We start from the raw sequence: 17,045 nt of genomic DNA, 5'->3' as shown, positions 1-17,045 counted from the left end.
ATTACAAATTTCATTCATATTTTTGTATACAAATATTATTTAAAGGGCTTGAGAAATGCCATTATAATGTTAAATGAAAAAAGCTAAAAAAAAAAAAAGCTAGCTACAAAATTAATAGACACATGCTCTCAAATACATATAAATATTTTTTAAAGGTGATGTTTTAAAATAGGAATTATTGACTCTAGGTGATACAATTTTCTCTTAATTTTTCTGTATTATTTTTATAATCGTGAAAAAAAAATGAAGGCTATTTTTTTCAATAGCACTACCCAATGTTACCTGACTTATTCCACTAAACCCAAACTACAGTGTTGAAGATACAAGTTTATGGTGAAATGCCAGGGTTTTCCTCTGGGTACAAAAGGAACCCAGTAAAAATGCTATCATCCTCAGCACTGACATACACCCCATTCCAATTTTTTGAAACTTCCAGCCAGACTTGGTCCCCTGCTTTTAATTTCAAGATGATGAGGAGAGAGGCCTGGTCTATTTCATGACCATAGAGCGTTTCTCTGGACTTGAACTGCTTCCTATTCCAGGCCACCAGGCTGATCTGAGCAGGTCGGCCCCTCACGGTGACGTGGTAGGAAAAAACATATGCCCCAGGAATACTACAGTTAAATTTCCCAGTGACAGGGCTGTAGTTCCCTTGGTCGTTATAGAGAACCTTGTCAAACCTGATAGGGGCATTTGGAGGGGGGAAAGGCTTGGATAAAGCAGCACTGAAAGCTGACCGTGGGACTCTGGCCACCTCCCCCTTGGAGCCTTTGAGGCCCCGAGAGCCCTTCTTCCCAATAGACCCTCGGACCCCTTTGCTCCCAAGTTCACCCTTTGGCCCTGCAGGTCCCACAAGACCAGGAGGACCCAACTCTCCCTTTTCTCCTTTAACTCCTGGATCACCTTGGGCCCCAGGCAGCCCATCTGAACCACTTTTCCCTTCCATTCCAATATCTCCTTTGCTACCTTTTTCTCCTTTCATGCACTCCTCACCTTTTTCTCCTTTTCCCCCCCTCTCCCCAGAATCTCCACAGTAGCCCTTATCCCCCATCTCCCCCTTGTCTCCCTTGGCCCCAGGCTCTCCATTCAAGCCTGGTGCACCCACAGCCCCTCGGTCTCCTTTATCTCCTTTCTCTCCTTTGGTACCATTGGCACACGTGTCCCCCTTCGAGCCTTTTTGTCCTTTCACTCCTGCCAGGCCAATGTTTCCTCTATCCCCCTTAGGACCAAGTCCACCTGAAATGGAAAAATTAAAATAATGGTTAAGGCTCACATACGGTATGACCTGTATGCTATTATCAGAGAGCTCACAAAATGAAACAAAACCTCTTAACTGGAGCTGGAAACCTGCTTCTTGCCTGAGCAATGGCCATGCAGAGGAGACACTTACACTGAGCCATTCAAATCAAGCTACTCCCTCATAAAGGAAAGACTTAATGCTACTGAGAAGCAACAGCTTATATTTAGATCTTATATATCTAGTTTGTCTGTTTGTTTGTTTGTTTGACTTTTAAGATGATGAAGAGTATTAGAACTATAGTTGCCCATTATGTTTCATTACACTTTGCATTTTGGCCCAACCCAGCTATTCTCCTAAATCTCCATATTGTCCATCCAAACCCAAAATCTTACAGGCAAAAAAACTGCAACCCAGAAAGACTTAGAGATCTTTTCCCCAAGGACAGCAAGAAAGAGGAGCAGAGTTCAGATACCTTTACCACTTCCAGACTCCTAGACTAGTGCTGATAACACTCCATCCAGTCAGTACACTAAATTATTAGAAGATTATTAGTAATTGATATTTCCATCTTACCTCCCTGATAACTTTAAATACAAACAGGAAGAAAATTAAGGGCCATACTGCACACGTGACTACACACAGTAGATATATTTTATACACTACCTGGTTCTCCAGGTTTTCCTGGGTATCCTGGAACTCCATTTGTTCCTTGCTCCCCACGTTCTCCCTTAAGTCCTAAAATGATACCAAGATTAACTTTTGTCTAACTATATTAGCTATGATATAACAAACACCCATTGCACAACTGTGTCACATTCTAATGTTTCCTTTACCAAAATGTGTAAAGGTAAAACAATATGGAAAAAGAATTTATTGAGCAACATTAGGAATATTTTATTCCAATTGATGGTAAACCATTTAAAGTATATTTGGAGGTAGTGCCAAATCTCTTCAAACAGATTTCAGCTTTTCCCTCAGCATTCTTGTAGCTCTTCAAATCTCTTACAAAACCTATGACATTCTGCCTTACATTATGTATGTCTGTGTTTGTGCTCTTCTTATTACGAATTCTGAATGACAGTTAAAAGGTCCTCTTTTTTTATATCCCTCACAATGCCTGAGAAATCGTACCGTGCACCATATAAGCTAAAACACAGAGCACAACACTCTGCAGTCAGCTGAAACTATTCATGATAAAAACCCACACAGGATCAAAAATATTGTCCTTGATATACATAAAGCACCAAGGAAAAGCTAATTTTCATTTTGTTTGGAATTTTTTTCGTACACTCTTTGGGCAAATTATAAAGCTGTGAAAATTCATGTTTGAAAAAATAAAAATATCTTGGCTTTTAGATATTTGCCATATTACCACAAAATGGACTTTTATACTGGGCCTGGCCAAAGGCCCATCCTGTTACAGTGCAGCCACTCTACATTTATTTTAATTGTAACTAATAGTAGCAAAAATAACAGTAACAATAATAGCTAACTCTCATTGAGCACTTACTTTGCACCAGGTAATGTTCCAAGCTCTTAACATGAATTTTTAAATTTCAACCTTTCAGTTTGATATTAATTTTTATTTGATAGTAAAACAGCCTCTCATATAACAGGGAGGCTCACATAACAGAGCACATTTCATCAATTGGAACATTTTTCATTTACAAAAGTTTGTAGCATCTCCCATCAAGAAAGGTAGAGCACATATTTTTGTCACCACTTTCATCACAAAACAAACTGAGGTATGAAAAAGTTTAGCAATCTGTACAGAGTCAAACATAACTGTATATAATACTGGTTGGCATCAACTTACCAGCCATATTATTTATGATATAACCAACATATTTTGTTTCATTTTGCCAGGGAAAAAGAAACCCTAAGTCAAATTAAAAGTCATGAGAAGAGGGGGCTTTTCAAGATGGTGGAGGAGTAGGAGGACATGGAGTTCATCTCTCTCCACAAATGCATCAAGAATACATCTACAGATGCAACAATTCTCACAGAACACCGGCTGAACACTAGCAGAAGACCTTGGACACCAGAAAGGACAATAAAGATGCCTGCATAACCAGGTAGGATGAAAGAAAGGGAGAAAGAAGAGGAGAGGAAATGGGATGGAACCTGCTCCCCAGTTGGGGAGCTGAAGCAGCAGAGAGGTTCCCACATCTGGGGAAGCCCCCTCACCGACAGAGAAATCGGTTGGGACAGAAGGGAAGCATCTGAGGCTGTCAGAGGAGGGTGAAACGGCCAGTCTGTGGCAGAGAGCACAGAGTGAGACCTACACAGACAGTCCATGTAACAGCACTGCATGCCCCACACTGGGACGTGTGTCCACTGGTGTGCACGGGGGCTGGGAGCCGGAGCGTGGGGATTGGAGTACAAACCCAGGAGGAGTACTATTGTTGGCTGCAAGGAGACAGCCTGTGGGGATGGGAGGGAGGAAATCTGCAACCGGAAATGCCTGTAGAGGAAACCTGGACTGCCATGGAAGCAAGGCACCACTGTTGAGTGACATGCAGGGGATGGAGCGACAACTGCAGCCTCTCTCCCCACGCACCAGCCCCTGCCCATCCCCCCAGGCGCTAGGAAAGGGCCCTGCCAGGGCTGGCCCTAGCGCACCTGCCAGTGGGCACTAGAAAATGCTCCCACTAGGGCCAGATCTCTTGTGCCTGTGGCTGCCGCTTCCCTGCGCACCTGTTGCCACTGGGGCTCCTGCGACCCAGGCAGCCATGCCACCTCCACGCCCTGTCCTCACTGGGGCAGGCCCAAGTGCTCCAGGGCAGCCTCGGGAGCAGACTCCTGTGGGTGGCCCACATGCAGAAGAGGGGCTAAAATCACAGCTGAGCCCCAGGGGCAGGGCGACTAAGGAAGAGGAACAAAAATCTTTCCATCAGTTGCACAAGCTACATATTAAGGCCCTGTGATCAGCTTCATAGACCCTGCATCTGTGGATCTGAATGGACAATGAGTGTTCCCACAAATGAAACTGGTCTAGCTCTGGCAGCTGTGGACTTTGGGGGCAAGCACACGCATGAGTTGGGCCAGATCAGAGTCTGACCTGTCCTCAGAGTGCCCACAGCCGGTCAAGAGACCAACCTAGAGGCACTGGAGGGCCCACTGGGGAGGTGGAGGTGGGCTATGGCTCACAGCAGGGGCTAGGACAATGACAGCTGAGACCCCAGGAAAATATTATTATTACTATTATTATTATTATGTTTTGATTTGTTCTGTTGCTGGCTTTGTTTTTTGTAATTATTATTCTTTATTTTTATTTTTATTTAGTATTTCTGGGGTTTTTAGGTTTGTTTAGTTTTTCTCTGTTTTTCTTTCTTTCTTTTTTAAATTTTGTTAATATATTTTTTATTTTTACTTTGCTTTTTCATTGTTCTGTTTTTTTCCTTTTCTTAGTTCTATTTTGTTTTTATCTTTTTTCCTCTTTTTTCTGTTTTTTGTTTTTATTCTTTTTTATAATGGTTTTTGTGTGTCTGTTTTGTTTGCTTTATTCAGTTTGCATTCTGTTTTAGTTTTGTATTTTGTTTTCTGTTTTTGTTAGTTTTTAATTGTTTGATTTCATTTGGGGGTTCTTTTTGTTTGTCTGGTTGTTCTCTTGGTTTTTGTTTTCTTTGGTTTTGTTTTTGTTTCTTTTTGTGTGTACATGAGTTTGTTTTCATTTTTGTTACGTTGGTTTTGCTTTTACCACTTGTCTGGAGTTTTGTTTGTTTTTTGGTTTTATTGCTGTTGTTGTTATTTGTTTCTGTATTTGCTATTTCTCTTGGGTTTTGTTTCTCTTTTTGTTTTCCTTTGTTTTCTCCCCCCCCACCTTTTTTTCCCTTTATTGCCGTGATGTGTGGCTTGTGGGGTCTTGGTTCCCCAGCTGGGGGTCAGGCCTGAGCCTCAGGGAAGGGAGCACTGAGTCCAGGATGCTAGACTGCCAGAGAATTCCTGACCCCAAGGAATGTTAATTGATGAGACCTCTCCCAGAGGTCTCCATCTTGAATACAAGACATGGCTCCACCCAACGGCCTGCAGGCTCTAGTGCTGGATGCCTCACAGCAAACAACAAGCAAGACAGGAACACAAACCCACCTATCAGCAGACAGGCTGCCTAAAGTTGTGCTAAGCTCACAGACACCCCAAAACACACCACCTGACATGGCCCTGCTCATCAGAGGGACAGGATCCAGCTCCACCCACCAGAACACAGGCACCAGTCCCTCCCACCAGGAAGCCTACACAAGCCACTGGACCAACCTCACCCACCAAGGGCAGACACCAGAAGCAAGAGGAACTATGACACTGCAGCCTGTGGAAAGAAGACCTCAAACACAGTAAGTTAGACAAAATGAGAAGACTGAGAAATATGTTGCAGAAGAAGGAGCAACGTAAAAACCCACAAGACCAAATAAATGAAGAGGAAATAGGCAATCTACCTGAAAAAGAATTCAGAGTAATAATAGTAAAGATGATCCAATTCTGTTAAACAGAAATGTTTAACAAGGACCTAGAAGAACTAAAGAACAAACACACAGTGATGAACAACTCAATAACTGAAATTAAAAATAAACTCGAAGGAATCAATAGCAGAATTACTGAGGAAGAAGAACAGATAAGTGACCTGGAAGATAGGATGGTGGAAATAACTACCATGAAGCAAAATAAAGAAAAAAGAATGAAAAGAAATGAGGACAGTCTCAGAGACCTCTGGGACAACATTAAATGCACCAATGTTCAAATTGTAGGGATCCCAGAAGAAGTAGAGAAAGAGAAAGTGTCTGAGAAAATATTTGAAGAGATTATAGTCAAAAACTTCTCTAACATGGGAAAGGAAATAGTCAGTCAAGTCCAGGAAGCACAGACAGTCCCATACAGGATAAACCCAAGGAGAAACAGGCTGAGACACATATTAATCAAACTAACAAAAATTAAACACAAAGAAAAATTACTAAAAGCAGCAAGGGAAAAGCAACAAATAACAAACAAGGGAATTCCCATAAGGTTATCAGCTGATTTTTCAGCAGAAACTCTGCAGGCCAGAAGGGAGTGGCAGGATATATTTAAAGTGATGAAAGGGAAAAATCTACAACCAAGATTATTCTACCTGAAGGATCTCATTCAGATTTGATGGAGAAATCAAAAGCTTTACAGAAAAGCAAAGCTAAGAGAATTCATCACCACGAAACCAGCTTTACAACAAATGCTTAAGGAACTTCTATAGGCAGGAAACACAAGAGAAGAAAAAGACCTACAAAAACAAACCCCCCAAAATTAAGAAAATCGTAATAGGAACATACATATTGATAATTACCTTAAATGTAAATGGATTAAATGCTCCAACCAAAAGACACAGATTGGCTGAATGCATACAAAAATAAGACCCATTTATATGCTGTCTACAAGAGACCCACTTCAGACCTAGGGACACATACAGAATGAAAGTGAGAGGATGGAAAAAGATATTCCACGCAAATGGAAATCAAAAGAAAGCTGCAGTAGAAATACTCATATCAGACAAAATAGACTTTAAAATAAAGACTATTACAAGAGACAAAGAAGGAAACTACACAATGATCAAGGGATCAGTCCAAGAAGAAGATATAACAAGAGTAAATATTTATGCACCCAACATAGGAGCACCTCTATACATAAGGCAAATGCTAACAGCCATAAAAGAGGAAATTGACAGTAACACAATAATAGTGGGGACTTTAACACTCCACTTATATCAATTGATAGATATCCAGACAGAAAATTAATAAGGAAACACAAGCTTTAAATGACACATTAGACCAGGTAGACTTAGTTGATATTTATAGGACATTCCATCCAAAAGCAGCAGAATACACTTTATTCTCAAGTGTACGTGGAACATTCTCCAGGATAGATCACATCTTGGGTCAGAAATCAAGCCTCAGTAAATTTAAGAAAATTGAAATCATATCAAGCATCTTTTCCGACCACAAGGCTATGAGATTAGAAATCAATTACAGGGAAAAAAACAGTAAAAAACACAAACACTTGGAGGGTAAACAATATGCTACTAAACAACCAAGAGATCACTGAAGAAATCAAAGAGGAAATCAAAAAACACTGAGAGGGGGCTCCTGGTGGCACAGTGGTTAAGAATCCACCTGCCAATGCAGGGGACACGGGTTCAAGCCCTGGTCTGGGAAGATCTCACATGCCACAGAGCCACTAAGCCCATAAACCACAACTACTGAGCCTGCACTCTACAGCCCACGAGCCACAACTACTGAGCCTGCGTGCCACAACTACTGAAGCCCACGGGTCTAGAGCCACAACAAGAGAAGCCATCACAATGAGAAGCCCACGCACTGCAATTAAGAGTAGCCCCTGCTCGCCACAACTAGAGAAAGCCTGCGTGCAGCAACGAAGACAACACAGACAAAAATAAATAACTAAAATTTTAAAATACCTAGAAACAAATGACAATAAAAACACGATGAACCAAAACCTATGGGAGGCAGCAAAAGCAGTTCTAAGAGGGAAGTTTAAAGTAATACAATCCTACCTCAAGAAACAAGAAAAATCTCACATAAACAACCTAACCTTACACTTAAAGCAACTAGAGAAAGAAGGAAAAAAAAAAGTTAATAGAAGGAAAAAAATCATAAAGATCAAAACAGAAATAAATGAAATAAAAACAAAGAGAACAACAGCAAAGATCAATAAAACTAAAAGATGGTTCTTTGAGAAGATAAACCAAATTGATAAACCTTTAGGCAGATTCATCAAGAGAAAAAGGGAGAGGACTCAAATCAATAAAATTAGAAATTGAAAAGGACAAGTTACAACTGACATTGCAGAAATACAAAGGATCATAAGAGACTACTATAAGCAACTCTATGCCAATAAAATGAACAACCTGGAAGAAATGGACAAATTCTTAGAAAAGTATAACCTTCCAAGACTGAACCAGGAAGAAATAGAAAATATAAACAGACCAATCACAAGTAATGAAATTGACACTGTGATTAAAAATCTTCCAACAAACAAAAGTCCAAGACCAGATGACTTCACAGGCGAATACTATCAAATTTTAGAGAAGAGCTAACACCTATCCTTCTCAAACTCTTCCCAAAAATTGCAGAGGGAGGAACACTCCCAAACTCATTCTATGAGGCCACCATCACCATGATATCAAAACCAGACAAAGATATCACACAAAAAAAGAAAATTACAGGCCAATATCACTGATGAACATAAACACAAAAATCCTCAACAAAATACTAGCAAACCGAATCCAACAACACATTAAAAGGACCACACGCCATGATCAAGTGGGATATATCCCAGGGATGCAAGGACTCTTAAATACATGCAAATCAATCAGTGTGATACACCATATTAACAAATTGAAGGATAAAAACCATATGATCATCTCAAGAGATGCAGAAAAAGCTTTTGACAAAATTCAACACCCATTTAAGAAAAAAAAACTCTCCAGAAAGTGGGCATAGAGGGAACTTACCTCAACACAATAAAGCCATATATGAAAAAACCAAATCAAGCGTTATTCTCAATGGTGAAAAACTGAAAGCATTTCCTCTAAGATCAGGAACAAGACAAGGGTGCCCACTCTCGCCACTATTATACAACATAGTTTTGGAAGTCCTAGCCACAGCAATCAGAGAAGAAAAAGAAATAAAAGGAATACAAACTGGAAAAGAATAAGTAAAACTGTAACTGTTTGCAGATTACATGATAATATACATAGAGAATCCTAAAGATGCCACTAGAAAACTACTAGAGCTAATCAATGAATTTAGTAAAGTTGCATGATACAAAATTAATACACAGAATTCTCTTGCATTCCTAGACACTAACAATGAAAGATCAGAAAGAGAAATTAAGGAAACAATTTCATTCACCATTGCAAAAAAACAGAATAAAATATCTAGGAATAAACCTACCTAAGGAGGCAAAAGATCTGTACTCAGAAAACTATAAGATACTGATGAAAGAAATCAAAAAAGACACAAACAGATGGAGAGATATACCATGGTCTTGAATTGGAAGAATCAATATTGTGAAAATGACTAAAATACCCAAAGCAATCTACAGATTCAGTGCAATCCTTATCAAATTACCAATGGCATTTTTCACAGAACTAGAGCAAAAAATTTTTACAATCTGTATGAAACACAAAAGACCCCAAATAGCCAAAGCAATCTTCAGAAAAAAAAGGAGTTGGAGGAATCAGGCTCCTGACTTCAGACTATACTACAAAGCTACAGTAATCAAGACAGTATGGTACGGGCACAAAAACAGAAATATAGATCAATGGAACAGGATAGAAAGCTCAGAGATAAACCCACGTACCTATGGTCACCTTATTTTTGATAAAGGAGGCAAGCATATACAGTGGAGAAAAGACGGTCTCTTCAATAAGTGGTGCTGGGAAAACTGGACAGCTACATGTAAAAGAATGAAATTAGAATACTCCCTAACACCATACACAAAAATAAACTCAAAATGGATCAAGGATCTAAATGTAAGGCCAGACATTATAAAACTCTTAGATGAAAACATAGGCAGAACACTCTATGACATAAATCACAGCAAGATCCTTTTTGACCCACCTCTTAGAGAAATGGAGGTAAAATCAAAAATAAACAAATGGGAGGGACCTAATGAAACTTAAAAGCTTTTGCACAGCAAAGGAAACCATAAACAAGACGAAAAGACAACCCTCAGAATGGGAGAAAATATTTGCAAATGAAGCAACTGACAAAGGATTAACCTCCAAAATATACAAGCAGCTCATGCAGCTCAATATCAAAAAAACAAACAACCCAATCCAAAAATGGGCAGAAGACCTAAATAGACATTCCTCCCAAGAAGACATACAGATTGCCAACAAACATATGAAAGGATGCTCAACACCACTAATTATTAGAGAAATGCAAATCAAAACTACAATGAGGTATCAACTCACACCAGTCAGAATGGCCATCATCAAAAAATCTACAAACAATAAATGCTGGAGAGGGTGTAGAGAAAAGGGAACCCTCTTGCACTGTTGGTGGGAATGTAAATTGATAAAACCACTATGGAGAACAGTATGGAGGTTCCTTAAAAAACTAAAAATAGAACTGCCATATGACCCAGCAATCCCACTACTTGGTATATACCCAGAGAAACCATAATGCAAAAAGACACATGCACCCAAATGTTCATTGCAGCACTATTTACAATAGGCTGGACATGGAAGCAACCTAAATGTCCATCAACAGAGGAATGGATAAAGAAGATGTGGTACATATATATAATGGAATATTACTCAGCCATAAAAAAGAATGAAACTGGGTCATTTGTAGAGACGTGGATGGACCTAGAGACTGTCGTACAGAGTGAAGTAAGGCAGAAAGAGAAAAACAAATATCGTATATTATCCCATATATATGGATTCTTAAAAAATGGTATAGATTATCTTATTTGCAAAGCAGAAATAGAGACACAGACGTAGAGAACAAATGTATGGATACCAAAGGGGAAAAGGGTGTGGGTGGGATGAATTGTGAGATAGGGATTGACATATATACACTATTGATACTATATATAAAATAGATAACTAATGAGAACCTACTGTAAAGCACAGGGAACTCTACTCAATGCTCTGCGGTGACCTAAATGGGAAGGAAATCCAAAAATGAGGGCATATATGTATATGTATAGCTGATTCACTTTACAGCAACTATACCCCAATAAAAATTTTTCAAAGAAGAAACCAAAATAATTTTTTTTAGTTTCTTAATCTCTTTTATTTTATTTTTTAATTGAAGTATAGTTGACTTACAATGTTGTGTAAGAAACCAGAATATTACCAGTGTCCAAGAAGACTCTATTGTGCACCCTTTTTGTCACAGCCTAAACTTTGAGAGTAACTACAGTTAACTTTTAGCATCATAGACTTTTGGGGGTTTGTACTAACAATTATATAATTGAAATTGTATAGTATGTAATCTTCTGTGTCTGAATTCTTTTGCTCAACATTATATTTGTAAAATTGATTTATACTGTTGCATATAGTTGTTTGTTGGTTCTCATTACCATTGTATAAATATGCCAATATTTAATAATCTACTATAAAGAATTTATTAATTTTACAATAAAAGCACAATGGCTGTAAATAAATAAATAAATACATAAAAGTCATGAAAAGAGATTCAGCCAAATTTCATAAGACTAGCTAGAAAAATCCCACCATAAGCTGCTCAACAGAGTTTTCTAAGTAGCTTGCTCCTCTTTATCATTCCATTTAAAATTTAAAATTTGGAAATTAACCCATAGGCCATCAGGAAAACATCTATATACCTTTGAAGAGAACACAACTATGAATGGAAGTGAAGGAATAATTCTCTTCCCAGTCCTTGTCAATATTCATATCCTGACCTTCACTGCACAGTTATTCTGGTTCTCGAGTTCATTTAAAGAGTTTAACTGCTTATAATGACTTTACTCAATCAGATAATGATTGAGTAAAAAATACAGTCATTCTACTTATTTATTTTTTTAACTTTAAGTCTTAACCAAGAGTCCAAGTGAAGTGGGAGTAAAAGGAAAATACAGTTGTCACTTTATAGAGACTGGCTAAATGAATTTCTACTTTTGATCCTTCATCAAAGCATATCCTTAAGAACCTCATTTTATAATACTTCCCTGTTTTTTTCTTCTACTTCCAGAAGTCTAACTTCCAAAATGTATGAATCACTGGGGAGGTTCATCACTCATCTTTATTTCACAGGGCTTTCTGCTAACATAATTCATCCACAAAAGGATTAAATGCTTCCAAGAATGAAAATCGCATAACTGACAAGTGTGAAGTGACTCTCTCTTACCTTAGCATCTTTTTTGAGTAATTACTTCACTGAATGTTCTACCAGAAATGAGTTAGGCAGTTCCTGAGCCATGCAGAGGGTGATGTATAGATGATATTATGTCTTTTGACATGTGACACTAAGGCTAAAACATTTAACTTGATGGATATATAGTATTTCTACAGGCTGGTAGTATTCCCTGAGGAATTTCTAAATGTCCCAGTGAATCTATAACCTTCCCTCAATAGCTTGAAGCACTTATAGAACCAGGGATTTCCCAGAGCAGAGCACACTCTTTGCTGATACATCTATGGAATTACAGAATTTCTGAGCTGGAAAAGATCTAGGAAAGCCCACATAATGACAAATCTTCTTTAAACAGAGTATAAATAAATATCTAGTCTAGTCCTCTCAATTTCCAGATGAGGTAAAGTGACGGGTCCAAGGTCACTGCAAATAGCTTGACTTCTTCCATTTTAATTCAGTTCTCTTCCCACCGTTGACACTGCCCTTGATTTGAGAGTAAGCCAAAGGATATGTCATACTCTCCTTAGTTGGTAGGCTACCCATCTATATGGAATATTCTAGAGGATTGCCTGCTCTGATTAGTTTTATGTAGTATGAAATTAATTTGCATCATAAAGAAGAACTCAAACAGGAGTATATAGGAAAGGACCCTTCCCCAGAGTCTACACCCTGTGGCTCCCAGTCACTGAGTCAGCCAGGTGGACTCCAAGAAACAGAAAAGGTATGTGTGTGGGAGGGTGTATATTACCAGGCAAGTTTAAAATTTCTCAATTGGCTATTTATAAAGTTAACATTTTTATATCAAATATAACTCACAATATGCTTTACCAAGTTTTTACATTTTAAAAAATAGATCCACCTGCAAGAATCTGGTATTTACTTAGCAAGCTGCTCTTCTTAAAAATGATGCAGAACATCTCTTGAGATTTGACATGAAATGGATATAATTACCTACCCTTCTCTCCTTTCTGGCCTTTTGGACCTTGGGGTCCAGTGACTCCTGGTGGCCCTAGGATCCCCATATCACCAGCTTCTCCCTTGAAACCTGGAAATGAGATTGAAAAACCATCAGGGTAGAAAAATTCTCTTTTGAAATTCATTACTTCAAAAATAATCAGTCATTTTATTGAGGCCGATGACTGTCAGTGTCCTAATGATAAAATCTGGGTGAGAATAAACTATTACAGAGTTCTAAGGACAATAATTTTGTCTGATTTGCAATTTTGCACTACCTGAATAGACAAATTGAGCCCATTAGTACTTGTCACTGAATTCATGGCAGTGATCAAATGATTCAGAGAAGCAGTACTGTATCAAACAACAAGAAAAGATGATTATCTGACTCTTAACCTCATGTGGACCACACTTTCAAATTGGAAGTAAAACCACAATACCTAGCACTTTTGGTTTTCCCATTCCTTCACTTATGTACTCATTCAGGAACCATTGCTGAGCCCTCCTACACACCAAGCATCCTGCTAGGTGTCAGGAATCAGCCGTCAACATTCCAGCAGTCCCTTCCCTCATGGAGCTGAGAGTCCATGAAAGATAAACATGAACAAATAACCACACAAATAAATAGAAATGGCCACACTGTTGTTAGTTATGTAAAGAAAATAGAAAGTTCCTATTGTAGATGGTGGTTTAAAAAAAAAAAAAACTGATTTATGGGATCAGAGGATACCTCCTGGAAAAAAATGTCATTAAGCTAAGACCCAATGAACAAATTAGAAATTTCTGAGACAAAAAAAAAAAAAACAAAAAACCACAGATGAGTATTTCAGGAAAAACAAGAGTAGAAAAGACCATGGTGTTTTTAAGAAACTGAAAGAAGAGCACCATGGGCGGAGCTAGCGATCAGGGTAAAAGAGGCTGAGGGGCAGGCGAGGCGCAGATGGTGCAGGACTCAGACCTCCCTGGTGTCCTCACTCATCCCAGCAGTCCAAGTCCCTTCCACTTACCTGGGCCACACAGACACCCAAGCCTAGGACAGTTATCGTTCCTGCAACCCCAGCCCTGCTCAAGCTTAGGGATTGTTTCGTAATCCCTGATTGGAATAATTTATGGCCAGGTTCTTTGAAAGTTAACCATATAAATAAGTACACTCAATTAAATTGTAATCTTTCATCTTAATTATTATAATTAAGTTGATGGGATGGAGAAAATTATTTTCAATCTGTTGAATTTCCTCTTTGAAAGAACACTGTACTTGTTTAGATGAAAAGTTTTAATAAATTGCATGCCATGGAGGTTAAGGCTGAAGGCAAGCTTAAGAAGCCAAAGTGGTGGTTAAGCTCTTCTGTCTAAAACAGAAGGAAGAACAGAGAGGAAAGGAATGGAGACCAAAGAGCAGGGGAGGCAGAAGCAAGCAGAATGGGCAATTACAGTTCACTGCGCAGTGACCCCCCTTCCTCACGACCCCCAAATGCCCAATGTGGTTATGAGGGAAACGCACAGGGAGCACACAGCAACTGCCTGCAAGGGCACAAGCTGGCAGGCAGGCTGCCCCTTCCATCTAGGCAAGGTGTACATCTTGGCTAGTTTAGTGTAAATATCGGAAGGCTGGACCTCATGGAAGAGCTGGGGCTGGAGGGTGCACAAACGGAGTTTGACATCAGGTTCTATATTCTCAGGTGCTATAACCTCTAGACTTACCTGAAACTCTCTGAAGCACAATTAAATTATCCACTGAAATGTAATAATATTTTAAACATTTTCTACAAAGATGAGAAACAACATAAAGCGCTTAACAGTTCTTGGCACATAGTAGGTAGCTATTATATAACTGAATTAATGAGAGAAGCTGGAGATAAAATTTCAAATGGAATTTTACCTTTACGAGCTATTAGATATAGCTGAGCTGTATACTTCAAAACACTTTCATTCAGAAACTCTGTAAAATTAGGTTCATAACTTTTAAAGTCTACATTTATTATTCACATTACAGTAGATAATACAAATGTGATGTATGTAACATGTGTGTTAATTAATGTATGTAATAAGCTGAGCTCTAAGAACAGCACAGCTAAATCCACCACTGGGTAAGACAAAAGCCCTGATGCTACGACTTATAAGACAGTTTAGCAACCAGCTGTGTTTACATGACCCCCTCCCGCTCCCCGCTAGCAGTTTGCCAGACATGATACTAAGAGAAATCCTGGTAAATATAATTTTCTCAGTCTAATTAGATCTCCAGTAATGTTTTGGCAACCCTGAAGTCTTGGTTCCCCAGACCCCTGCCCAGCTTCTTTCCCATTCAATACCACCTCCACATAAACACTGATCACATTTCCCAAAAGCTTCCTGCAATGGGATGAAATGAATGAAAAGCTTAATGAGGATGCAGAATTCCTGATTTTATAACTTTAAATTCTTCAGGCAAGACACAACAAATATTTATATGTAATTCTTTCAGGGAATAGTGGATTTGAAATTGACATTCTGATCTCACTTTTTCCTTGAATTCTCTGCTGTAGGACATGTGAAAGCTGAACTGTATTACAATAAAAGTGAGAGTATATTCATACTGTATACATGAAAGACATCTGAAATTTTGAAATATTTAACCATGACGTTCAATGGAGAAAATTGCTGGGCAAGGAGACTGTGTTGCCTCAGAATTTCAATGAGAAGTGAACTGAATCCTGCCTTTATTCTCCACCTCACAGGCATTCCATTTCTAATCCTAACTACAAGTAGCACTCCAAAAACCCATCAGTCAGTACACATTCTTACCAAACCGCAGAATTTTCACTTACCCTATTTACATCAGCCATTAATGAAAAGATTGTGTAACTGGAAGAACTACACACCAGTGCTAGGGTTGGTAGGCCAGTCTCTGCTCTAAATAGCACCATCCAGTAGAACTTTCTGCAATTATGGAAATGCTCTGTATCTGCGCTGCCCATTGGCCACATGTGGCTACTGAGCACTTAGAATGGGACCCGTGTGACTGAGGAATTGAATTTTTAATCTCATTTAATTTTAATTATTAATAGCCATACATGGGGTTCTGGCTACCCCACTGGGCAACAGAACCCATTGCATTTGTCACAATGTTACACCTAGGCTTGTTCCATGCGCATGACAATGTAGACACCCTTGGGGCAATTCCACCACCAATCCACCACCTCTCAACTCTAAGGATGTACAAGTGAGAAATATAGGGCCTCGTATATTTTCAAATACCTGGTTTTCCAGTCTCTCCAGGTTCTCCTTTTTGCCCTGGTCCAGATGAACAACAATCACAGCAATTCAAGAAGAAATCAGCTGTGTCAAGAGTGAGGTTTTCAGAGGGGAAGAGGGTGGCAGCACCAAAGACAGAATTGAAAGCTGAGGGGTCAGGGGTTGGTTCTGCCATTTCAGCCGCTTCTGTGAAGGGAGTTTCTTCTTCTTCTGGAGGTTGGCCACTGGATGGCTTTGGACCCTTTGGCATCTCTTTTCCCTCCAACTTCTTCGTAAATTTGGTATATGGTGTGGTCTTTACTATTGTGTCCACACCAGCAATAGCCAAAATAATTAAAATGGCACAAAACCAAGAAAATATCCACATATTTGAGGCTGGAAGAAAGATATAATGGGAATACATACATATATTACAAACAAAAAGACAAAGTGATAAAGATATATTCTTATATGAGAGGAATATATATACATATATGAACCATAAGAATGAACAGTATGCATAATACTAAATGATTTTTATATATTTCATATGTAAATGTATGCTTGATTCACAACAGAATATTTTATTTACTTAAAGTATTTATTGTAAGGAACATTTTGCTTCAATTCTCCTTTCTGGTTGTTTTCCCAGTGTTACATGTACAAAAATATTGTTCTCAATCATTAAAATTATCTTGCCAAAAAGCAAACATGATCTATAATAAATGCAACATGACTTAATAGCTCATACACCCTGTGGAAAACAAATATGA

General features: G+C 38.7%; 1 protein-coding gene across 1 annotated transcript; it reads right to left on the bottom strand.

Moving 5' to 3' along the window:
* Positions 1–328: 328 nt before the first annotated feature.
* OTOL1 (otolin 1) lies at positions 329–16,660 on the bottom strand. Its single transcript, XM_059921970.1, has 4 exons — positions 16,297–16,660; positions 13,064–13,153; positions 1,904–1,975; positions 329–1,236 (listed from the first exon to the last, which is right to left on the bottom strand). The coding sequence occupies exons 1-4, from the start codon at positions 16,658–16,660 to the stop codon at positions 329–331; spliced, it is 1,434 nt and encodes a 477-aa protein (XP_059777953.1).
* Between the last annotated feature and the right edge of the window lie 385 nt (positions 16,661–17,045).

The sequence above is a fragment of the Balaenoptera ricei genome, chromosome 4 (genome assembly GCF_028023285.1).
Source record: "Balaenoptera ricei isolate mBalRic1 chromosome 4, mBalRic1.hap2, whole genome shotgun sequence".
Lineage (NCBI taxonomy): Eukaryota > Metazoa > Chordata > Mammalia > Artiodactyla > Balaenopteridae > Balaenoptera > Balaenoptera ricei.
The sequence above is the reverse complement of the archived record's forward strand: the minus strand, read 5'-3'. Positions and strand labels throughout refer to the sequence as shown.

Excerpts from the sequence above, each read along its gene's own strand:
- OTOL1 (XM_059921970.1), bottom strand. The coding sequence starts at position 16,660 with ATGTGGATATTTTCTTGGTTTTGTGCCATTTTAATTATTTTGGCTATT. Across the intron at positions 13,154-16,296 it reads TGGAGAGACTGGAAAACCAG|GTTTCAAGGGAGAAGCTGGT; the intron begins GTATTTGAAAAT and ends TCTCATTTCCAG. Across the intron at positions 1,976-13,063 it reads AGGCCAGAAAGGAGAGAAGG|GACTTAAGGGAGAACGTGGG; the intron begins GTAGGTAATTAT and ends GTATCATTTTAG.